Source organism: Aptenodytes patagonicus, chromosome 21 (genome assembly GCF_965638725.1).
Source record: "Aptenodytes patagonicus chromosome 21, bAptPat1.pri.cur, whole genome shotgun sequence".
Lineage (NCBI taxonomy): Eukaryota > Metazoa > Chordata > Aves > Sphenisciformes > Spheniscidae > Aptenodytes > Aptenodytes patagonicus.
Genome location: NC_134969.1, coordinates 2,866,153 through 2,889,159, shown reverse-complemented (window position 1 = coordinate 2,889,159; position 23,007 = coordinate 2,866,153). Strand labels below are relative to the sequence as shown.

Genomic DNA, 23,007 nt, shown 5'->3' with positions numbered 1-23,007 from the left:
ACGGTGACGCGTTTCCGCCCCGTTCACCCTCTGACCCGGAAGCGATCGCGCGGCTCTCTCTCGCTCCTCAGCGCTGCCGCCATGGTGAGAGCGGGACCGGGGCTGGGGCCGGGGGTGGTGACCGGGGGTCGGGCGGTGCAGAGCCCCCGGGACGGGGCTCCCGGGCCTCGGGGGGGGCAGAATGCCGCCCCCCGCCCCCCCGAGGCCCGGGAGCCCCGTCCCGGGGGCCGAGGCCGCGCCCCGCCTGAGGCATTAAATGGCGTCTCCCCCTCGCAGAAGCCGATCCTGCTGCAGGGCCATGAGCGCTCCATCACGCAGATCAAGTACAACCGGGAGGGAGACCTGCTTTTCACCGTGGCCAAGGATCCCGTGAGTGCGGCGGGCCCTGCCCGTCCCGTCCCGTCCCGCCCCCCCCCCCCCACCGCGTGAAAACCGGCCCCCACCGTGATAATTGACGGGCTGTTCATCAGTCCCGTTAATTAATCCGTCTGGTAAGAGGGGCGCTTGGTTGTTTCCTTCTCCCAGATTGTCAACGTTTGGTATTCGGTGAACGGCGAGAGGCTCGGCACCTACAACGGCCACACGGGAGCCGTCTGGTGCGTGGATGCAGACTGTATCCTTTGACCGCGGAAACCAGTTTGTCCGTCCCGTGTTGTTCTTTACGGTGATTCACTTGAGCCGATTCCTCCCAACTGCTGCGCTGTTCCCTCTTGAAGAGGAGCAGGGGGGCGATACAGGGCGTTTAACTCTTCTGCTGTCTTTCCCTTACTCCGTCTTTTGGGTATTTTTCTTCCCGGGCTGCCGTTTGGAGTAACGTGTGCAGCGTGCCCCGTCTGCTCTCCTTTGTGCTTCGTTGCTTTTGCCGCGGTGGCCCTGGGAGCTCAGGGAAGGTGTCCGAGTTGCACAAGGTCTTCCGTCTCCAGCGTGGGCAGCAGGTAGCGGAGACAAAAATGTGCAAAAGTTGTGTTAACACAAGAGCTGGAGCCTTTTTCTTTAAGATTTCAAGCGGAAAGTTGTGGGTTTTGTAACGGGAGCACTTGGACTCCGTGTCTGTACTGGAGTGTTGCCGGTCCTGGAATGGAACTTGTCCAATCTCTGTGTAATACGGCTTTTGAATCTTGTGTATAAATATTCTCTGGGAATTTAGACAGTAGCTTTCTGGGACTGAGAACGCGCTGATATTCCCTAACTGGTGACCTAGGGGACACACGACACGTGCTCACCGGCTCTGCGGATAACAGCTGTCGGCTCTGGGACTGTGAAACGGGTGAGACTCTCCTCTTCCCGCGTAGCTGCCTTTGAGTCACAGCTCTGTCCTGCCGTGAAGCCTGCTAAGCCTGGAGGACGTGGTGGCGGTGTAACGTGTGCTTGTTCGCCCCTCTGAAAGGAGTCTGAATCCTAACTCAGACTGCCGGAGGGGAGGGTCTGTGTGTGCGTGCCTGGTTTCTGTTGAATATTTAGTCAATTTACGCACTGCCCAAGCAGTCGAAACGTGCGGTTAGCGCTTGCAGGTCACTGAACTTGCTTGTCGGCTACGCCCGATGCTCTCGTCCTCCCTCTGACCCTGCCGTTCAGCTGCTCGTTTTCATTAACCTCGCAGTGAAGGACCCGGTGAAGTGACTGGCGGTTTCTGCTCTGTGTTCAGGAAAGCAGCTCGCTCTGGTGAAGACCAGCTCAGCGGTGAGGACGTGTGGCTTCGACTTCGGAGGAAACATCATCATGTTTTCCACAGACAAGCAGATGGGCTATCAGTGTTTTGTGAGCTTCTTTGACCTCCGGGACCCCAGCCAGATCGGTGAGGAACCTGGGCCGGTGCCTGCACCAGGGAATAAGGGGAAGCGTTGATCGCCGGTGCCACTGTGTCTGTCTGTCTGTCTGTCTGTCTCCTTCCTTCCTTCCTGCAGAGAACAACGAGCCTTACATGAAAATCCCCTGCAGCGACTCTAAAATCACTAGTGCTGTGTGGGGCCCTCTGGGGGAGTTCATCATCGCGGGACATGAGAACGGAGAGCTGAACCAGTTCAGCGCCAAGGTCAGTCTGATAAGGAACAGCATCTCCCTCGGGCAGCAGTGCCGGGGGGAGGATATCGCGGCATTCCTGTTGTGGTGATGGGACAGAACATGAGCTTTTTGGCTCAAGCCAGCAGCCTCATGGGAGGATAGCTAAAGTACGCGGCTCCCTTGAGCGAGGCTGATGTACCAACGTCTGCGCTGCTGCTGACAGCGACACCTCCTGAATTGTTTTTAAAGGGGAAGTTGTGCGTACGCTCGCTTCGCTTGCCAGCACCCTGAAACTGCTTTCTTTACCCTTCAGTCAGGGGAGCAGCTTTCAAACATCAAGGAGCACACCAAGCAAATCAACGATATTCAGACCTCCAGGGACATGACCATGTTCATCACTGCCTCCAAGGACAACACAGCCAAGGTGAGGCCTCCCGTTGGAACTGCAGTGGACTGTTGATATTTGCTTGCAGGACCGCTGCTCAGAGCCGTGGCTATCGCGGCGGTTCCCTCAGGAATTTGAGTAAGCGTAAAGTCAAAGCTCAGTGGGAAAGTTCAGTGAGAAAGGGGAGGCACCACCACGTTAAATTAAGAGCCAGGCATCGGAAACAACATTGCCAAAATTAAGGCTGCAGTTTGCTACCTCCAGAGGGTGACAGAGGTGAGAGCTACCTTAGGCCGGTATTTTGGGATTCTGGGGACATGTTTTTTTGGATTTGGGTGCCCCTGAGTGACTACAGAGCTAACATCTGCCCAGGTGAGGACTAGCAGCCAGATTTGTGTGACTTAGTTGGGCTGCCAGCCCTCTTGCAGAATAACTCTCTCCCTTTTGCCTCCTAGCTATTTGATTGCACGACACTTGAGCATTTGAAGACGTTCCGGACGGAGCGACCGGTGAACTCTGCCGCACTCTCCCCCATTTTTGATCACGTAAGAATGAGCTCGCTCATTGTAACGGCCTTACTGTGACTCCTCCGTTGTCCCAGGTAGCTGGAAGGCAGAGTGTCGCCAGTCCAGCTAAAAAACATGGCTGTAGGATGCGTCTGGGGAACTTTACTGCGGTCTGGTGCAGGGAACAAGAGTTTGTGTCCTCTGATCTTCAAACGAGTCTGTCTGGGAGGCGGGAACTTCTCTGGGGCTGGAGTCAGGCCTGCTCACGAGTTCGTGGGATCTGCTGCCTTAGTCGGAGGCCTCCCCAAGGCTTGGCTCTGTCCTCCCCTGGCTGCCCCTGAGCGTGTGGTGTAAGCAGCACTGAAGTGTCGTGGCTTCTCTCCTTTGCAGGTCGTGCTTGGCGGTGGGCAAGAGGCCATGGACGTGACCACGACCTCCACCAGGATTGGCAAATTTGAGGCGAGGTTGGTCCTTTTCCTCTGGCAGGGCTGAGTCCTCACCTGGAGGACTCCTGCCGGACTCCTGCCGGTGCAGGAGTGCTCGTCCCAGGGCATCTTGTTCCTGGCAGTGCTGGAGGGGTCGTTAAACTTGCAGAGCTTTTTTGAGGAAACCCCTGTCCCTACCCAGGCTCCTGACTTCTTGTGGTAATTTAAATCTTCTTCCTTCTCCCAGGTTCTTCCACCTGGCTTTTGAAGAAGAGTTTGGCAGAGTGAAGGGTCACTTCGGTCCGATAAATAGTGTTGCTTTTCACCCCGATGGGAAGAGGTGAGGATCTCTGTGGGTCCTGCAGCGTGCCCCAGTCAAGCCTAGCCCACCTTTTGGTTAGGATATGGCTGGGCTCACCGGAGCTCTGCAGTGGGAATGGAGCCAGCACCTTCCCGAGTTCTCCTATTCCAGCCCTGCTGCCTCCCCCCAGGCTGCCCGGCGGGTTTCACTTACGCCCTGTCGCACATTTTGGCTGCGTCACCGATACTGTTTTCTGTCCTGCGACTCCTTTATTAGTTTTTAGAGGGGGTTGTGAGAACAGACTCCAGTACTGGTATAAACCTAGACACTGTGAGCTCCTGACAACATCGGTGACTTTATCTTGTTTTTCCTCCCGTACAGTTACAGCAGCGGGGGTGAGGACGGCTACGTTCGCATCCATTACTTTGATCCCCAGTACTTCGAGTTTGAATTTGAAGCTTAAAGGAGGACTTCCTCTCCTCTTCCCTCTCCTCTTCCCATCCGTCGGCTCCTGCGCAGAACTGTTGTAAGGCCTGAAGTTAGTCTGCTCCACGGGAGGCAGCGGGAAGCAGTTAGCAGCAAACCCGGGGGCTGTGTGAAGGTGGGGAACTAGAAACCCAAGCAGCTCAAAAGGGCAGGACTGGCTTTCACGGGAGGTAGAGCGAAGGCGAGGGAGTCGGGCTGGCTGCCTGCCCGCCCCTGGGGATGCTAGCTTCCTGCCCTGCTGGGCATATTTATACACCAGGGGAGGAAAAAAATCATCAGGAAATAAATAGAAATCTTTTATAAACACAAGGAAAAGCACCTCCATGGGTTTTTGGGTTTGTTTTTTTTTTTTTTCAGTCTGGAACAAAATTAACCTGAGCGCTTTGCTTTCCCGGCTCTGCTGGCAGCGCCTTGCTCCCCACCCGTGGGCAGACAGCAGTGCTGTTACTCCTGGGGCCTCTGTCCACCCCAGGTTAACTCTTTCCCGAGGAGGATCTGCAGCTACGGTTCAGGTCCGGCCCCGAAGTGTCAGCAGGCTGGAAGTGCAGCAGCCGGTCATTGTTTTCCAGATGACACACACGCGCCCAGTTCTGGTGCTTTGTTTATTTGCTGGACTGAGCCTGAGCCAACTTTCCTCATGGAACAGTTATTTCCTGCACTAGTACGCTTGTGTTGCAAATCCTCATCCTTCCAGCCCTCTCGCCCTGTGTCTGTCTGTCTGGAGGGGTGGTTTGTATCTCCTTCCTTCCTCGAAACTGGGTTCAAGGGCAGATTTTTCCCGGCCTGGCTCCCAGCTCGGAGCGATTGACGCAACACTTTTAAACTGCAGCCAGCGTGCCCTTTGTGGAGAGGGTGTTGCGGGTTTAGGGTGTTCTGCCGCTTAGTTTTTGCTGTGCCGACCGTGCCTGGCAGCCGGGCAGGGGCTGCGACCCAGGCACGCCGCGGCGGGAGCTGCCGGAGGCCGATGCTGCTGGGCACATCGACCTCCTGCTGCCTCCTGCCCTTCTGCTCCGCCGGCGGTCCAGGTACGAGCGCTGCTGAAATCCTGCCGGGGAAGAGAGCGGGAAGGAGCCCTGCTTGCGAGGGGGCTCGTAAGAGCGGGAAAAGCAGGCGCGGGCTGCGAGAGAGAGCACTTTACTGAAACAAGCTCAGCCTGCGCAGCCCGGAGGCTGCGAAAGGGAGTCTGTGCCCCCCTCCCAGAGCTGTCCTCTGGGCTCCGCGGGGCCTGTGTCCTGCGCAGCGCTTCCCGTGGAAAGCTGCAGTGTCACCTTGGCCCAGCAGCCTGCCGGGACCAAATTGCCCACGCTGCCGTTCATCTTTCGTTCTCTGTCCGGGCAGCGGGGTCAGAGAGGGACCGGCTCAGCCTGTTCCCCGTGCTCTCCTTGACGGGGGAGTCGTTGCCCTCTACTAACCGCTGGATCTCTGCCCAGGCCTCATCCAGGTACTGGGATGAACGGATCCATCGGAAGAATAAACCTAGGAGAGCAGGGGCTGTGTGTTACTTCAGCCCTGTCGAGAGAGGGAAAAGCAGAGCGGCTTTCCCTCACCCAGCCCCGCTCGGAGCTGAAGACGGGGTTTGAGGGCGCTGGACCCAGCTTACCCTGCCAGAGCTGGATGCTCTGGGGCTCGACGGAGGGCCAGATGACCAGGGCATTGTGCGAGTAGAGAGGGTTCAGGTACTTCTTCTTCTCCCCAGGCTGGTTCAGCCAGGCCCAGAGGGAGTGCGTGCTCTCCTTCACTTTACACAGGCACCTATGGGAGAGTCGAGACGTGTTTCAGTCCCTGCCAGGGGTCGCGGGGCCAAGTTTGACCCAAGCTGCGACCGGGAGGGCTTCGCTCTGCCCTATCCGGCAGCGTGAAGGCGGGGTCAGCCCCTGCCCTGGCCACGGCAGGCTCTGCCCCAAGGGCACAGTGGCGACCGCGGCATTCCTCCTAAGGGACAGCGCCGTCCCCACCTCCCGCCCCACTCGCCTTTCTTTCACGTTGTTGCAGAGGAAGGTGCCGTAGGCGGAGGCGTAGGCGTTGTCGAAGAGGGTGAGGAGGAGGCGCTCGCCGAACTCCAGGGAGAAGGGGAACTGGCGGCTCAGCTGCCACACGCAGTCGAGGAAGAGGAGGAAAAGCGGCGCCTCCTGCTTCAGCCGGGCGTGGGAGTAGGCAGAGCGGGCGCAGCGGAGGTGGAAGGGATGGCCGGCCTGCGGGACCCCCCCCGAGGGGGAATAACAGGGGTGAAGGGGAGCTGGGGGTGCCCAGCTGGGTTCGGGTCCTTGGCCCCCCTCGGGACCGCCAGTCTCACCTCGATCCACTCCCGCTCCAGCAGCCCCTGGAAGCCCGCCAGCGTGCGGCAGGACGGGTCCAGGATCACCTGGGCCAGCGCCGTCACCAGCAGCGTCGTGTCCGTCCCCTCCGCCCCGTGCACCAGCACGCTGGCCTCCTCCCTGCGGGCGAGCAGGGGCGGTCGGGGCGACGCCGGCTGTGCCAGCGAGCCCGGGATGATGCCCGAGGTTTGTGCCACGCTGAGAGCGTTGCAAGGGGGAAAGCGGGGGCTGTGGGGGTGGCAGCCGCCCCCCCCCTCCCCCTTACCTGTCCATGCACTGTGCGGCCAGGCAGGCCGTGCTCAGGGCCGCCTTGACGTGGCTCAGCCAGCGGCAGCTCTCCAGCCGGCTCAGCCACCGGTCCATGTTGATCAAGGTGTCGTTGCAGGCTTCCACCAGCTTAATGAAGCTCTCCTGCAGCGGGCGGCCTCTGGGAGAGGAGGAAAGTGGTGTCAGGGGCTTGGCAAGTCTTTTTTGGGGGGGGGGGGCTGGAGTCCCCATGCCATTGGCAGGGCAGTGTGATCACCCAATGTCACGAGGGCGCCGGGCCTCAGCACAGCCCCCTCACCTCTCCAGGGGCCGGTGCAGCCTCCTCCACTGCGGGTAGGAGGACTTGGGCTCTGTGCCCCCCCCCGTCATCCGAGCCTGCTTTGCCGCCTGGGCCGACCGCGTGTCGATGATAAAGCCTCGTTCCCCCTCGTCCAGGACCGTCCCCAGCAGCACCTCGTCCTCGCGGCAGCGCTTTCGGTTGGGGCCCATCAGTGGCTGGCTGCTGCGGAGCATCGCCTGCAGGGTGATGGACGGTGGGCAGCGAGAGCCGGCGGGCACCGGGGGAACCCCACAGGTTGGGGGGCTTCGAGCCGCCTTCGCCCGAGGGCTGGCGGTGGCGGGAGAGGGGACGGGGGGCAGGACAGGGAGGTGGACTCACAGTGCCGTTCTTGGGGTGGTAATAGCTGAGGACAGGGAATCGCCCGCCCTGCCGGAAACGGGCAGCCTTCCGCAAGGTGTCATCGTCCACCGCCGCCGGCACGATGACGGCGGGAGGGTACGTGGGGCAGGTGGTGAAATCCCTGTTCACGTCGCTCAGCCGCCACTGGCTCGTCTGAGGAAGACGTGGGGTGGGGGGCTGCCTCGGGTGCCTCCCTGGCAGCCCTGGCAGCGTGAGCCCCAGTGGGCAGCCTGGCGTGGGTGGGGGGAGCCGATTCCCAGCCCAGCCAGGTCTCTCCCCTCCAGGCTCACCTGCGAGGCGATCTGTTGGAAGTACTGCTCGAGGGGGAAAAGGTGCCATCCTTCCTCGAGCTTCAGGCTCTGGGGTCTGTAGAAGAACGGGTACATCATCATCACGGAGTCCACCGAGGAGAGGGCCTGGAGCGGGAGCAAAGGTGGAGCTGGTCACGGGTGGGGAGCACGGAGATGGCTGGGAACGTCCCCACCGTGTCCCCAGGGCAGCCTCTGCAAACCCCATCCCCGTTCCCCGCCCCTGGCCATGTCCCAGCTGCAAGTGAGGGCTGGGCAGGCAGGTGCTGGCACCACCAGCCCCGTGGGCACCCTGTGCCAACACGGGCCGGGACCTGAGTATTTACCCACGTTAATGACAGACCGAGAACAAACACTGCAGGCGGCCGCTTTCTCCTGTCAACCCTTTGCACCCCAGCGCGGCTCGGGCCAGGCTCTCCGGCTGCCCGGGAGCTCACCTCGATGGAGCTGGCGATGTTAAGACACTCCTCCATGCCTGGGATCTCCAGCTGCAGCACCTTCAGGTCTTTGCACCGGAGCGTGATGGTGCCGGAGGAGCCGGCGAGCCTGGGGGAGGCAGGAGGAGGGTCAGGGCTGGCTGTAGGTCCGTGCACACAAACAGACGCGCGACAGCGCCGAGCTGCCCTCTCCCCCTGGGGGAGCTGAGCAGGATGAAGTGGGAGGGCTGTGCTGGTGCGGATGCCAAATTGCTGGCTCTCATCCGGCACTGGTGGCACGCCTGCCTGAAGCCGGGATTTCCACCGTCTCCCTGCCCTGCCCGGGGCCCGGCGTGTGCCACGGTGGTTAGCACAAAGCCGGGCACTGCTGGGTGGGTTAGCAGAGCCGAGAGAGTGTTAAAAGCCAAACCTGATGTCTCGCGGGGAGCCGTTAGTCCGGGGGGGCTGGTACCAGCCTAAATTCTGCACTCTGAGGCACGGAGGAGAAGAGGAGGTCAATGCTGTGGGCCACGGGGAAGAGAAGGGACGAAGCTCGGCAGGCAGCGCCATGGGGTGGCCGTGCTCTGCCGCGGGCACCGGGAGAGCAGCGGGAATCTCCTCCAGCTAAGGCAGGGGTGGCACCGCTAGAAGGGAGAGTGGGGCCAGCCACGGGGAGAGACCCACCTCTTCTCCACGGCATCCACGTTGCGGATGAGCAGCCAGAGCTCCACGGCGCCGGGCTGGGCGTCCCCCCCAGGGCAGGAGGAGAGGAGCAGGTGGTGGCTGGTGATGCACAGGGTGCCCTTCACCGCCGGCAGCCCCGCGCACGACAGCAGCACTCTCTCCACCGTCGCCGTCTTGATCAGCTCGGAGAACTCCATGGCGGTGCCGGCGGCCGCCGAGCCCTGGCGTAGCCTGCCTCTGCAGGGCACAGGGACCTGCCGCCAGCAGCTGCCGCGGGGCTGGAGGGAGAAAGGGGAAATCCTGCAGCGGCACGGCCCAGCCTGAAAACCCCCTCTTCCCTCTGCGTCACGCTGGGCCCTATAGCCTCACCCCCCTCTTTGTGTTTACATTGTCTCCTATAGCATATGGAGCTTCCTCCCTGCAAAATAAGCGTGACTTATTTCCTCCCCCGGCAATGCTGTCATTGCAGATGGGGAAACTGAGGCACGGGGCAGAGGGGGCTGAGCTGGCTCCGGGCTTCCTGGAAGTGCCCAGACCCCGAGCCGGGTACCCCGTGCCCAGTGCTGACTGCGCTGCAGGGTGGGGATTTTTGGTGGCTGGTGAAAATGCAACTGCTGCCTTGCAGGGAGCAGCTCTGGGTCCTTTCCTGCCTGCAGTGGGGCCTGTGGCGCTGGGGCTGTACGGTGCTGCATCGACTGCTGCCAGACCCCTGGCACCAGCCTGACCCCGGCTCCCACGGGCTCTGCTTGCACCCGCAGCCACCCCCCGGGCCCGGGGATGGAGCAGAAGCTGCTGCCAAGTGCCCTGGGTGAGGAGGAGGAGGAGGGTGAGCAGCTGGCAGCACCGCCTGCCCCGGCCACCCCTGTGCTTACCTGCTCGGGCTCGGCGGCAGGCGGGGACCTCAGGGTGCAAGCGGGGACCTCAGGGTGCCCACAGGGGACTGTGGGGTGCGCGCAGGGGATCTCAGCGTGCAAACAGGGAACTGCTGGGCGTAAGCAGGGGACGTCAGCGTGCAAGCAGGGATCTCGGGGTGCAAGCAGGGATCTCAGGGTGCAAGCAGGGGACCTTGGGGTGCACGCAAGGATCTTGGGGTGCACGCAAGGATCTCCGGGTGCAAGCGGGAGACTGGGGGGTGCAAGCAGGGCCCTTGGGGTGCAAACAGGGAACCGCTGGGCATAAGCAGGGGACCACAGCGTGCAAGCCGGGATCTTGGGGTGCAAGCAGGGGAGCTCGGGGTGCAAGCGGGGGAGCGGGCGATGCCCCGCACAGCCCCGCCGTGCCGGCAGGGACGGCGGCTCGGCGCAGGGCTCCGCGCCCGGCGGATGTCGGGTTTAAGGTGGCCCGGCCCCGGGGCGGCTCCGCCGGCGGGCAGCGGGTGCCGGGGCCGCCGGGCCCTGCCGCCGGGAGGGGCGCTCCGCTCCCCGGGCCGGGGGGGCGCGGGAAGGGCTGGGGGCTCCCGGGGAGGGGGGCACCGCGTGGGGCGCGAGAGCGAGGGGACGCGTGAGGGGACACGGGGGCTCGCAGCGCAGCACGGGAGCTGCACGCAGGGTCTTTGGGAACGACTCCGGGGGGGGTGGGGGGAGCTGGCGGGGACGGGGGGGGGGGGCCGTCCCCGGGGCAGACGGTGCCCGCGGGGCGCAGGCGAAACCCGTAACCCACCCGCCGCCGCTCCCGGACCCTCCCCGGGGCGAGGGGCAGCGGCCGGCTCCTGACCCGGTTCCACCTTAACGGCCCGGCCGGGATGCGGGACCCCAGCTGCCCCCCGGCTCCTCGCCCCGTCCCCCCCCCCCCCGCGGCCCCGGCCGGTTTTTTTCTTCCTTCCTTGGGCTTTTTTGCGCCTTCACCCCCCCCCCCCGGCCCCAGCCCCGGCCGGGTGCGGGAGGGCGGCGGCCGCCGGGGATAAATCATCCCCGCTCCTCCCTGCCAGCACGCCCCGGTGAAGGCTTCCTCCCGGGGAAGAGGGAGTCTCCTCCCAGCTGGAGACAATAATGCTAAAAAAGAAAAGAAAAGGAAAAAAAACCCCACCAAAACCGCCACCGAACAAAACCACCCCCCACACCCCCCCCCCCTCCTTTGCACTCTTCTGGATACGGAAAGTTCCTGCCCGCTAGAATTGTCCTCGGTGTCCCCAACCTTTATTGATCTGGGGGTGAATAAATAGCCGGGACTCGGGTGCAGGGGGGGGGAAGGAAAGTGGGTGGGTGTCTGTGGCCAGGGTGCTCCTTGCCTTGTGGGTGCAGCGGGGCAGAGGCTCCGTTTGCACGGGGGCTTTGAGGAGGGGAGAGGTCATCCAAGGGTTTCGGGGGGGCTCCGGCGGCTGCCACCATGCCCTTCGGCCACCTGAAGTTCAAGGAGCTGGGTGAAGAGGAGCCCACCTGGGAGGAGGAGAGCCTGGACAGCGTGAAGGCGCTGACGGCCAAACTGAAGCTGCAGACGCGGAGACCCTCCTACCTGGAGTGGGAAGCCCGGGTACGGGGGCAGCCCTGGCGTAGCCGGACCCCCGGGGGGGCGCGGAGGGCAGAGCAGGGCTCCGGGCACCCTGACGATGAGCAGGACGGCGGCATCTGTGGCTTTGCCACCGTGGAATCGGCTCTGGAGTGGGTCAGGACAGAGCTGGTGAGTAGCTGCCGGTGGGATGCAGGGCGTGAGGGGTGGGCAAGGGCTGAGCCCCAAGGCAGGGATGGGGTCATGGGGGTCCTCCGCGCAGAGGGAGCGCTTGCAGCCCGACCTCACTCAGCAGTGGCAGCATGTGCCGGAGTCAGGGCGCTCCAGCCGCAGCGCAGTGCGTTGCTCCTTCGCCCAGCACGGCTGGCGTACGTGGATTTTTGCAAGGCGTGTGTGGCTCTGCGGTGCCGCAGCTCTGCCCGTGTCCCCTGCACAGCGCTGGGGCTCACGGCTCTGTCAGGGTCTGCACTTGTCACCCCCGCCTGCCTGCTCCCCTGGTGGCACGGCTGCGGTGGACTTCATTGATGTGGCACAGCCGTGGTGACTTTCATGGGGTGGCGCAGGCGGCAACAGCCACGTGGGTACAAACCCACGGGCATCTGCGCTGACCCCGGGCTGTGACGCCAGCACAGACCCTGTGCCGAGCCTGGGACTGTGTGCGTGGGCTCTGCTGATCCCAGGGCCACGTGTGCAAACGGTCCCCGGTGGGTTTGTGCCTCGGCCAAGCCCCAGCCCCGCTGCCCCAGCATCCCCGCTGCATGGGCAGCTGACCCGGCGGCCGGTCCCGTTCCGGCCCTGACGCCCGTCTCTCCGTGCAGCGGGAGATGCAGGCTGCAGACCAGCGCCTGGCGCAGCAGCTGATGCGCCTGCGGGCGCAGCTGCACCAGCTGAAGGTGGAGCAGGCCTGCCACCAGCACAAGGAGATGCTGGACGACGCTACCTTCGGCCTCGAGGGCTGCGAGGAAGACTCGGACCTGCTCTGCAACATCCCGCCCAAGGCTGCCTTCCTGCTCTCCATGCCGCTCAAGCACATCGGCGTCACCCGCATGAACATCAACTCCCGACGGTTCTCCCTCTGCTGAACGTGGCGGGACCCCGCGGAGTGCTCAGCACCGAGCCCAGATGGGAGCCTCGCAGGCACCCATGGGTGCATCCCAACCTGGTGGGGCTTGCAGATCCTTCCCAAAATGCCTCGGGGACTGCGGAGCTGCTGCCGGGGCTGAGCTCCCTCAGGGCAGGCAGCGCTGAGCCGCGGTGCTGCCAGCCCTGCCCCGGGGGCAATGCCATGCCAGGGGGGGCATGGGAAATGCCACCATCCCCGTTGGGCACAGGGTGTTTTGGGGCACCCAGTGCCCCGTCCCTGAGGATGGTGGGGTCAACCACAGTGGAAAATGTGGGGAGCAGCCCTTTGAGGAGGAATAAAAGGAGGTGAAGATGAGAGCTGATGTGCCTTTTGTGCATGCACCCGGGCACCTGCCTGCGCCTGCCGTTGTGGCTCCCAGGCCTTTGCTGTGGGGGGCCGGGGGATGGCAGGAGGGACCACGCTGCCATCACCCCTTCCCTGGCCGCTCCCCGGGGCTCTGGCTGACGGGGTGAGCGGCTTCTCACCGGTTTCTGCTGTAGGATGATGCCGTGCTGCAGAGACGGTGTCTCTGCTTCGGGGACCTCGTTGCCAGCCTCTCCCTGGGCGCCCCTGGGCGGGTGGGTGATCGGGCTGTGCCGTTGCAGGAAATGCTCGTCGCTGAACCGGCTGCGAATAGAAGGGGTTGTTTTTGAGGCTTGAGGCCGGGAGGTGCCGGGGGCCGTGCTCGGGGTTTGGCAGCCCCCGTGCCACCATCCTGCCCCATCTCCCGACCCCCTGCAGCGCTGCACCGGGAGCAGGAGGGACCCCGGGGGTAGTGCCAGTCAGGGCTGGCAACGCTGCCCTCACCGGAGGGGTTTGGGTTTTAGCTTTTTTCCCTTCCTCCATTAACACCAAACCCTTTACAAAAGAAGTTGCCGCTGGGGGATGTGACTTTCACAGAATGCTTTTTGCAAGCAGTGCCGGGGAAGATGTGGGGTGACCCAGGGAAGCTGTGGGATGACCCAGGGATAACTTCAGGGGCTGCTTCTCCTTCCCAGGGTAGCAGCAGGACACAGGGAGAACCCGATGTGCACCCCGAGGCTGTGACACACTCCAGGGTCTGGCAGCGCCCCCCCCGCCACCCCTTGCCCGGGGCACCCGGGGCATTGGCAAGCACGATGGGAACGGGGCTGCGTGGCTGCCCCTGGGAAATGTCCCTGCCAGGGTGGATGCTGCGTCTGGTGCTACCGCTGCGGTGCCCCCACAGCTGCTGCAGCCCCCCCCGGCGCAGCTGGGCTTCCTGCCCGTGCCTCCGCAGAGCAGCCGTCAGGTACCTGCGGCTTCATGTTTGATCACAAAAGCCAAGACAATAGCGTTGTGGTTGCTCTGCTCTGAGCTGTCTCCAAAAACACGGGGCTGGCAGCCTGGCCGGGGCATGTGTCCCCTTGGCTTCAGCCACTGTCACCGCGGCTCTCGGGGCACCAGGGTCTGGGGTGACCCGATGGTGACGGCCAAAGCAGGGGCTGTGGGATGCAGGGTGAGTCCCGCAACCTGCATAGGGTCCATTGGGGTCAGGGGCGGCTGATGCACGGCACCGCCAGCCTGCCCACACTGAGCACCGGAGAGGGGACAGCGCAGGGGACCAGGGGGGTCAGCTAGCCGGGACCGCCCGGGCAGCGGGTGACAAACCCCTGCCCATCGCTGGCCCCTCGCAACACATCTCCCAGCACGCGGGACCTTGCTCCCCCGACGGCTGAGGGGGCTCCGAATCCCCTTGTCCACCCGGTCCCTGGGGATTGGTGGCCGGGGGCACCCAGAGCAGGGACCCTCTGTGCCGGGGATGGCAGGAAGCCATCGGGGTTTGTCACTAGCTCTTGCGGTTGTGCGCGAGCTGCGAACCAGCTTCTCTAGAGTTTGCTCATGAGGCAGGAAACCAGGCCAGGCAGCGAGCAAGAGCGAGTGGCGGCAGCGGGGTGCGTGCGCCCGCGGGCGGGGGGCTCAACTCCGCTCCCCAGAGGGTCGCCGCGCTCCTGCCGGGGATGGAGAGGATGTGAGCGGGGACGGCGCCTTCGCTCTTGCTGCCGGGCCATGGGAGTCTGAGAGTGGCTGGTCCTCACCTCGCTGCCAACAGGTAAGGGGGACCTGGGGGCGAGAGGGTTTGCACCCTCTGGACAGGAGCCGGGGACCACCCGGGTGCCTGTGGAAGCTGCGGGGTCCTGTTGCACTCTCTGAGGTTGCCCCTCGGGGGGATGAAAATGAGGGTTCGGGCTCGTCGCTGCAGGGGGACATGAGCGCTGGTGCCCGGGCGAGGGATGGGGGGAGCAGGGCTGTGCTCCCCATTCCTCTGTGGCCTCCCAGTTGGGGTGAAAGCCGCTGCCCTGATGCCCTCTGCCCACCTGGGGGGCCTGCCCAGGGTGGGAGCAGTGGTCCCCTCGCAGGGCTCTCCCCGAGCCCCCATTTCCAGGGCAAAGCGGGAGTTTTGTCCCCAACGCCAGGCTCTCCCCTCCCCGGCTGTGGGGGTAGAGCAGCTTAGGGACAGGCAGCTGCTTAGTGCCGGTCCATTGGGGTCCACCGCCCAGTTTGGGGGGTTCAGACACTGAGATACGCCTGGTTTCGGTGCCGTCTCAGTGCAAACACCTCCCCGCTGCGATGGCAGCTTTGGGGCCGTGGTCCTTCACGTCTCTGCAAGGCTACGCCAGCGCTGGGCTGACCGCCCAGCTGGGTCACAGCTGGCCTGGGGACATCCGGGGCACCCCGGTGAGCCTTGAAGAGCAAGGGGTCAGCCCAGCCTTCAGCCCTCCTCACGCCTGCCCACACTTGTGAACAAACCAATTGGACCCGGCCGAAGAAGCGTGTGCGGAAGGGCCAGCACAGGGTAGCTCCTCTGGAAAGAGCCGGGGGGGTCCAGACACGCTCCTGAGCAAAGCCGGGCAGAGGCACATATGTGGCCGTGCAAGGACATGCGTGCACACCCGTGCACGCACGCAGACACCTCCCCGGGGACACGGCGAGGCATGGGGCAGGGGCGCCCACACATCCCTCCCAGGCAGCCTTCGTATGAGAAATTCGGTTGCACAGATGCAGTCACAAAACCCGACTTCAAACGCCCCGTTTCACCGGCGTGGCCCTCGCACCGTGCAGGTGAAACGGCTGCTCGGTGGAAATTACGCTGTGGCTTGAGTTCATAAGAAAAAAAAAAAATAAAAGGCACAATAGCAGCACCTCCCTCCCCACCCCGGCTTTGTGCAGGAAGGAAAAAACACCTCCTGGCGCCGCTCACCTTTGGTAAAGGCGTTTGAAGGGCTGCGGGCAGGTCTGGGGGAGCAGGGGCTTCTCCTCGGTGGTGCCAGGGTTGTGCTCAGGGCTGGGTATGGGCTTTGCTGCTGCCTGGGCATCGCTGGGGTCTTGCCTGCTCCTCCTGCCCGCATCAGGGCACCGCGGCGTGGTTGAGCCCGTTTTTGGGTGCCAAAGTGTGTTCCCAAATAAGCGTCACTGGAAGCTGAAGGCACCAGGGTGCTTTTTAGCATTTAAGTCCCCAAAGCAGCATTGCACGGCATGGGGAGGGCTTGCTCATCTGCCCTCTCCTTGCCAAAATCGCCTGTCGCCTGCTCCCGCCGTGGCACCGGGCGCCCCGGGGCGGCACTGTGGGGACGGCCCCCATGTCCCTGCTGTGGATGCCAAAACAGCTGCGCCGTCCCCGAGGGAGGGGGCTCCTGGTCTGCAAAACTAGCCCTGGCAGCGCGGGCTGGGGGGTTCTGGCTGGCAGCAGGCTCTGATGGCTGGGGCTGGTGGCACTGGGGGCTGGCAGCACCCTGGGGACCCCCCTGCGAGGCTCTTCCCTGTGTCCCCATCTGCCCGTGGGGGTACCCACTCAAACGAAGCCCCCGCTGCTGTGCCCTCCCCGGCAGCACAGAGAGAGGCGGATTTCAGTGAAATTGTGCTTGTGAAAACACAGCGGTGCAATGGCTCCCGGGGAGGAAACCGCGGAGAAAACGGTGATGGCAGTGTCGGTGGCCAGCAGCTCCTGGGGCTCAGCTGGCCCGCCGGGGACACGGCTCACTGCGGGGCACGGCGGGGACGGGGACCCTTGCAGCTGCACCACCTCGCTGCCAGATAAGAGCTCCCACTCGGCGTTTGCAAAAGCGGCCGCTGATTTTGGGTGCCGGGGCAGAGACACCTGGGCTGGCTCTCGGCAGCCTGGGGCTCCCAGCCGTGCCGTTGGCACCCGATACCTGCGGAAACCACACCGGGGCCCCCAAAGAGCCCCCAAAGCTGCTGGGCAGAGCCTGGAAAGAGGATTTGGGGGCCAGGTCTCGGTGGAGATAAATCCCGGTGGTGTAGGCGTGGGGGATTCTGCAGAAGAGCTTTTTCCAGGGCCGTGGGCCACTGTTTCCGCGTGATGCACTGCCAGGGCTCCCGGCTCCGTGCCACGCTTGGCTTTTGCAGGAAGGTGAGAGCTGCCTGGGCGATTTGCAGAGCCCACGCGATGCTCGTGGCATCGCTGCCAGGCTGCCCCGGTGCCCACACCACGGTGCCGGGAACCCTGGGGCGCAGCCCCGTGCCGGCTTGGTGTCACCTTGGCCGGGGCTGATGCTTGAAGTTGGGGGATTCTTGATGTTTCAGGGTGAGCTGCCGAGGATGAGGGGCCCCCGAGTAGGGATGGGGGTTTAAAGGACATCCCTGATGCAGGAGAAACAGGAGCACAGCAACGGGGCTGAATGCGCCGGGGGAGGCTAACAAGAGCCCCGGGGGAGAAGGAAATCGGAGGCGATGCAGCGTGGGCGAGCGCTCGCATCCGCCTCTGACCCCAGGGCCTGCTTTTAGGGCCGGGGAGGTGCCTGGTCCAGCCAAACCTCGGGCCACGCGATGTGGGCAGCCAGACGGATGGACGTGGGGATGGGGATGCGCTGGAGTGGGAGGAGAGGCCAGGCTGGGGCCGGGGGTGCGAAGGCTTCCCTCACCGCGTCTCGCCCCCCTGCAGCCACCATGGGCTGCTGCTGCAGCTCGGACTACGACGAGGACTGGATCGAGAACATCGACATTTGTGAGCACTGCAATTACCCCATCGAGCCCGACAGCAAGCGCCAGGTGAGGAGGGGGCGAGCGGACCCCCCGTCCCCGGTCCCAGTGGCTGAACGCCTCCGGAGGTGGCCGTGGAATGGCCAAATCCTGGGAAGGCGAGGGCTCACGGGGCTCCTCGTCCCCTCGCAGAGGCTGATCCGCAATGGCTCTGAGGTGCAAGACCCCTTGGTGTCCTACGAGGCCACGTCTCCGCCGTGCTCCCCCCTGCAAGGTAAGGTTCGGCCGCAGTGGGGGGCGGCTGTGGACACTCCCCCACTTGGCCACTGCCACCCTGCCCCTCCGCTTCTCCTCCCAGATAAGCTGGTGGTGGCCCTGTACAACTACGAGCCCAAGCACGACGGGGACCTGGGGATGCGGAAGGGTGAGAAGCTCCGCATCCTGGAAGAGTGAGTGAGCGCCGACGGCGTCCCAGGACCCGCGCCGGTGTGACCCCGCGGGTCCTCGGATGGCATGCCGGTGCTGCCGGGGGGATCCGTGCGGGGTCCTGGCAGCCGGGGTGGGTCTCACCTTGCTGTGTCCTTGCAGGAGCGGGGAGTGGTGGAAGGCACAGTCGCTCACCACTGGCCAGGAGGGTTTGATCCCCTACAACTTCGTGGCCATGGTGAACAGCCTGGAGCCCGAGCCGTGAGTAGGGGTTGAGTAGGAGTCGTGCCCCGGCAGGAGCTGTGCCGGCAGGGGGGGAAGGCGCCAGGAGCATCCCTGGAAGCGCCGGTGGGGGAAGGTGGCCTGAGCCCCCCCCCCCCAGCCCTAACCCTGCCCCGTGTCCCCAGGTGGTTCTTCAAAAACATCGGCCGCAAGGATGCGGAGCGGCAGCTCCTGGCGTCGGGCAACACGCACGGCTCCTTCCTCATCCGGGAGAGCGAGACCTCCAAAGGTACCGTCCCGTGGGTCCTGCCGGCATCTCCTGCTGCGGACACTGGGAAAGGTGCTGGGAAGCACAGGAGGAGCGTTGGGGTCCCACACCCACATGGTCCCCCGCCTCCTCAGGCTCCTACTCACTGTCGGTGAGGGACTTCGACCAGAACCAGGGTGAGACGGTGAAGCACTACAAGATCCGCAACATGGACAACGGGGGGTACTACATCTCCCCCCGCGTCACCTTCAGCAGCTTGCACGAGCTGGTGGAGTATTACACACGTACGCCCTGCCCAAGGGGCTGGGGGGAACAAGTGGTCCAGGGGCTGGTCCTGCCTGCAGGCAGGGCACGGGATGGGGATGGGGATGGGGATGGGTTGGGGATGGGACGGGACGGGATGGGACGAGCAGAACACGCTGCTACCTGCGCCCCAGCAAAGGCATTAGCTTGTGCTGGGCGACCCGTGCCCTCTGCCTGCATTGACGCTGGCTCTGCCTGCCCCTGCGTCGCAGGCAGCTCCGACGGGCTGTGCACCCGTCTCGGCAAGCCCTGCCGGACCCAGAAGCCGCAGAAGCCGTGGTGGCAGGACGAGTGGGAGGTGCCGCGGGAGTCGCTGAAGCTGGTGGAGAAGCTGGGAGCGGGGCAGTTTGGAGAAGTCTGGATGGGTGAGTCAGGGTGAAACCGGGGTGCTTCCTCCCGGATGAGGGCACCAGTGTGGGCAGCGTCTGCCGGGCCCCACGGCACCCTCGGGCCAGGGAGGGGTCCAGCCGGGGTCTCACATGGAGCAGCCACCACAGCCCCAAGGGTGGGACCTCGGCTTTTTACAAGGGCCCTGGAAGAAGGAAGAAAACCAGCAGCTAGAGCAGCCCAGGGGCAGCTCTGGTTTACCCAGAGCAGCCCAAGCTTCCTCCCTCTCCCATCCCTGGCCACCCGGACCCCCGCACCACTACCCGGGCAGGCACCCGCTGCCAGGACGGGCGCACTGGTGCAGGCGTGCGTGCGTGGGGGCTGCACCGTGTCCTCGTCGAGCTGGGCTCTGCTCACTGTGAGAGCAGCTGCCGGCTTTGGCGTGGGGCCCGGCGAGGACCGTGCGTGGCCCCGCACGGGAAACGGCCCTTGTTGTGGCCGTCGCTACGACGCTGGGAGCAGCTGGGGGCTTGGAGGCAGCGCGGGGCCTCGAGCGTGCTGCGACCCAGCCACAAAAGCACCTCCCGCTCCCCGGGTGCCGCGGTGGGGAAGGCACTGGGGCTGCCCCGCTCCCCTCCATCCTGCCCCGCAGCCCCGGAGCGGGGTCCCTGCCTTCGCTCCCGCGGGTGCTGGCCGTCCCCCAAAGTCCCCTCCGGGTACCCAGCAGGAGCCGGGCTTCGGCATCGCTGCCCAGCTCCCCCGGCTGCCCCTCCTGTTCAAAGCCCAGCAACCAACAGCTTCCTTTCCTCCTGGTGGCTGAAAGCCACAGGTGAAAGTATCTGCCTGGTGGGTTAAAATGCGGTTACAGATTTTTGCCCAGGAGGTGGCCAGCACAGAGCTGTGATCATCCCCGAAAGTCCTCCGGCCCTGCTGCAACTGTCCTCCGGGTCCGGGGCGTCCCTCACCAGCCTTCGCTGCCTCTGGGCTTGGGTCTTCAGCCAACCTTTGCAATCTCTGACATCTCTTGCTTGTGCAGTCTCGGGTTGGGATGCTCTACATCCACAGAGTAGTCCCCACGTTTGCCTCCTCCACCGGCACCGCTATTGCCACGCGTCCCCCGGCCATGACCGGCCACGGGGTCCCTCTGCCTCGTCACGCTCTGCCCCACCTCTCCGCAGGCTTCTACAATGGCCACACCAAGGTGGCCATCAAAAACCTGAAGCAGGGCAGCATGTCACCCAGCGCCTTCCTGGCGGAGGCCAACCTCATGAAGAACCTGCAGCACCCCCGGCTGGTGCGGCTCTACGCCGTGGTGACGAAGGAGCCCATCTACATCATCACGGAGTACATGGAGAAGGGTGAGGGCACCCGGGCACTGCCCACCACGGGTGGGGGTGGCTGGGGGCCGTGAAGAGCCGTGGTCCCTTCGGCTCTCGGCTGTTCCCATCCAGCGGTCGGTGCTGGCTTTCGTTTATTGAGCTGCTTTCAGCACCCTTCGCCTCCCCGCGCTCTGCCTTTGCATCACGGCTCTCCCACCGGCCGGGAGCTCGGGGGTCAGCCCTGGCAGGGGGGGAAAAGGACCTTGCAGGCAAGGGTGGTCTCCTGCCCATCCACTCCTGCCTGCCTTTCCGGGGGCTGCGAGCTGCCTTGCCCCACCTTTGGTGTTGCACCGGGGGACGGCGCCCCGGTGAACCCACTGCCGCAACACCCAGCCCCAACGGGCACCGCGGGGAGGGGAGGCAGCGCGCACGCCTGCCGCTGAGACCTGCTGCCTTCGCTGCAGGCAGCCTCGTGGACTTCCTCAAGACCTCGGAAGGAGTCAAGCTCAGCGTCAACAAACTGCTGGACATGGCCGCGCAGGTGAAGGGGGGACAGAGCCGCGGGGCTGCCGGCGGGCAGGGCTCTGCCGGGGCTGGAGCCGGGGCTGCCCCGCTCGGGCTGGCAGCTATCGATGGCAATTCCTCCAAACCGCAGATCGCCGAAGGCATGGCCTTCATCGAGGCCAAGAACTACATCCACCGCGACCTGCGGGCTGCCAACATCCTCGTGTCCGACGCCCTGTGCTGCAAAATCGCCGACTTCGGGCTGGCCCGCCTCATCGAGGACAACGAGTACACGGCTCGTGAGGGTGCGTGTCCCCCCCCCGCCGCCTCGGCCCCGCACGCGCCCCCGCCGAGCCCCGCTCTTGGGGTGCACGCAGCTTGGGGCCGCAGGAGGAGGAAACCCCCACCCACCCCGGCCTCTTCTGGGGGTCCCGGCGGTGCCCCGGGAGCTGCAGGACTGTGTGCAGCCCCTGGAGAGGGGAGCAGGCGGGGGGGTGCAGAGGTCCTTCTCCCCCCCCCCCCGCAGCTGGAGGGGGGCTGCGGAATCCCACATGCCCACCCGACCCTGCTTTTGGTGGGGTGACAGCCCTATCTGGTGGCTACTGCAGGAACAGACGTGCTGGCCGGTGCCGGGGGCTCTGTAGCCAGCCAAGCAGTGGGGGCTGGGGGGGGGTGCTGGCTGTCACCAAACCCAGCTCGTCCCCAGGCGTACAGCAGGGCCAGAGGCTGCCTCGGGGTCCTCACATCAGGTTAGACAGAGAGGGATGTTTCCAGCTCAGCCGTAACATTTTATTTTCTCCCCTCCTGCTGTTTTTCAGGAGCTAAATTCCCCATTAAGTGGACGGCGCCGGAGGCTATTAATTACGGAACGTTCACCATCAAGTCCGATGTCTGGTCTTTCGGCATCCTGCTCACGGAGATCGTCACCTACGGCCGGATCCCGTATCCAGGTCAGGATTTCCCGGCAGCTGCGCGGCAGAAGGGCTCGCACACACGCACGCATGCAAGCGCACACCCACGAGTGCGTGCATGCACTCCCGCACGCACGCATGCACGCCCCGAGCCGCCCCATCTGGCTCCCTTCCCTGCCAGCCCGCGGTGGTTTCGACCGCTTCCCGATGCACGTGGCCAGCCACGGCCCAAAAGCCACCGGGGGGGGGGGGGGGGAGGGGGGTTGAGAGGCAGCAGAGGGGGCAGGAAGCTTCCCCGTGGGCTTTGCAAATGTAGGGTGCTACCTGCGACGTGGGGGTGACCCAAATTCAGTGCCGCGCGCGTTGTCCTCGCAGGGATGACCAACCCCGAGGTGATACAGAACCTGGAGCGCGGTTACCGCATGCCGCAGCCGGACAACTGCCCGCAGGAGCTGTACGAACTGATGATGCAGTGCTGGAAGGAGAGGCCCGAGGAACGTCCCACCTTCGAGTACATGAAGAGCGTGCTGGAGGACTTCTTCACCGCCACCGAGGGCCAGTACCAGCAGCAGCCGTGAGGGACCCCAGCAGCGGCTGGGGCACCCTCGCGTTGGGGTGTCCGGGGGCGCTCCCCCTGGTACCAGGTCCCCACAGACTCCATACACGTCGCCCCGGGGCAATGGCGAGCACTGCCTGGACCTCGGCAGTAAAGGTTTGAAACGCTTCAGATCTTTGGAGCAGCGGATTTCACCCCCCCCACCACCCCCAGAAGACGATGGATGGCCAAAGCCGACAAGTGACTCTGAAAGAGTGGAGGGCCTCTGGTGGGGCCGGGCGGGCGCCCACCGTGCTGTCCCTGCGCTCACCTGGGTGCAAATCCAGCCCCAGACCCCACATGGGGGCTGCCCAGGGGCCACGCCAGCCCCCTCACCCCGCTCCGGCGGGGCCTCGCTGCCTCCTTCGCCCCCCCGTGATGGCAGGTACCCCCCCGCGAGCCATGGCCGCCCCAGCCCTTGGCTGTGGGATGCTCTTTCACGTCCCGTGGCGTTTCCAGGACCTGTCCAGTAACCGCCGTTGCGTTTTGGGGAAATAAAGGCCTTTGCACCGGCGGTGGCGGCGGGGCCTTGCTGCGGCCCGGGGAGGCCAGGCCGCCATGGGGCAAGCGGGGTGATGCCCTCAGGCGATGGACCCCACTCGCACCGAACCCCACCCCGGGGTGCTGCTGGGGGCCCGAGGTCCCTCTCACGCCGATCCCGGTTGTGTGGGACCCCCACGGCCCCGCTCTCGCCGACCCCGGGCGGGACAAGCCGGGGCCGGGGCCTAGGCGCCGGTGGAGGCCTCTACCGTGTGTCGACATCCCCCCCCCCCCCCAGTGGTTCAGCCCCAGCTGGTGTTTCCCCTCACCCACCCCCCTCGAATGGTTCCGC

At 64.6% G+C, this 23,007-nt stretch overlaps 4 protein-coding genes across 6 annotated transcripts; 3 read left to right on the top strand and 1 right to left on the bottom strand.

The window, feature by feature from the left end:
- Positions 1–16: 16 nt before the first annotated feature.
- Positions 17–4,422, top strand: EIF3I (eukaryotic translation initiation factor 3 subunit I). Its single transcript, XM_076357627.1, has 11 exons — positions 17–84; positions 277–369; positions 526–613; positions 1,202–1,267; positions 1,646–1,795; positions 1,905–2,032; positions 2,315–2,425; positions 2,842–2,931; positions 3,283–3,356; positions 3,565–3,657; positions 4,000–4,422. Exons 1-11 carry the CDS (start codon positions 82–84, stop codon positions 4,079–4,081), a joined length of 978 nt encoding a protein of 325 aa, XP_076213742.1. The 5' UTR covers positions 17–81; the 3' UTR covers positions 4,082–4,422.
- Positions 4,423–5,222: 800 nt separating this feature from the next.
- On the bottom strand, positions 5,223–9,771 carry LOC143169860 (myotubularin-related protein 9-like). Of its 3 annotated transcripts, XM_076357623.1 has the most exons (12): positions 9,646–9,771; positions 8,774–9,051; positions 8,520–8,579; positions 8,111–8,219; positions 7,656–7,781; positions 7,345–7,518; positions 6,985–7,202; positions 6,685–6,846; positions 6,398–6,539; positions 6,076–6,296; positions 5,705–5,856; positions 5,223–5,580 (listed from the first exon to the last, which is right to left on the bottom strand). In XM_076357623.1, exons 2-12 carry the CDS (start codon positions 8,968–8,970, stop codon positions 5,417–5,419), a joined length of 1,725 nt encoding a protein of 574 aa, XP_076213738.1. In that variant the 5' UTR covers positions 8,971–9,051; positions 9,646–9,771; the 3' UTR covers positions 5,223–5,416. The 3 variants fall into 3 exon arrangements, with proteins under 3 accessions (XP_076213738.1, XP_076213739.1, XP_076213740.1); XM_076357624.1 differs by lacking the exon at positions 8,520–8,579; XM_076357625.1 differs by lacking the exons at positions 8,774–9,051; positions 9,646–9,771 and having other exon boundaries at positions 8,520–8,702.
- A 1,225-nt stretch (positions 9,772–10,996) lies between these two features.
- On the top strand, positions 10,997–12,656 carry FAM167B (family with sequence similarity 167 member B). Its single transcript, XM_076357238.1, has 2 exons — positions 10,997–11,389; positions 12,037–12,656. Exons 1-2 carry the CDS (start codon positions 11,099–11,101, stop codon positions 12,298–12,300), a joined length of 555 nt encoding a protein of 184 aa, XP_076213353.1. The 5' UTR covers positions 10,997–11,098; the 3' UTR covers positions 12,301–12,656.
- A 1,741-nt stretch (positions 12,657–14,397) lies between these two features.
- On the top strand, positions 14,398–22,743 carry LCK (LCK proto-oncogene, Src family tyrosine kinase). The gene is made up of 13 exons (XM_076357096.1): positions 14,398–14,412; positions 17,263–17,369; positions 17,493–17,574; positions 17,659–17,749; positions 17,889–17,987; positions 18,134–18,237; positions 18,351–18,500; positions 18,732–18,884; positions 20,025–20,204; positions 20,630–20,706; positions 20,821–20,974; positions 21,488–21,619; positions 21,956–22,743. The coding sequence occupies exons 2-13, from the start codon at positions 17,268–17,270 to the stop codon at positions 22,156–22,158; spliced, it is 1,527 nt and encodes a 508-aa protein (XP_076213211.1). The 5' UTR covers positions 14,398–14,412; positions 17,263–17,267; the 3' UTR covers positions 22,159–22,743.
- The last annotated feature ends 264 nt before the right edge of the window (positions 22,744–23,007 follow it).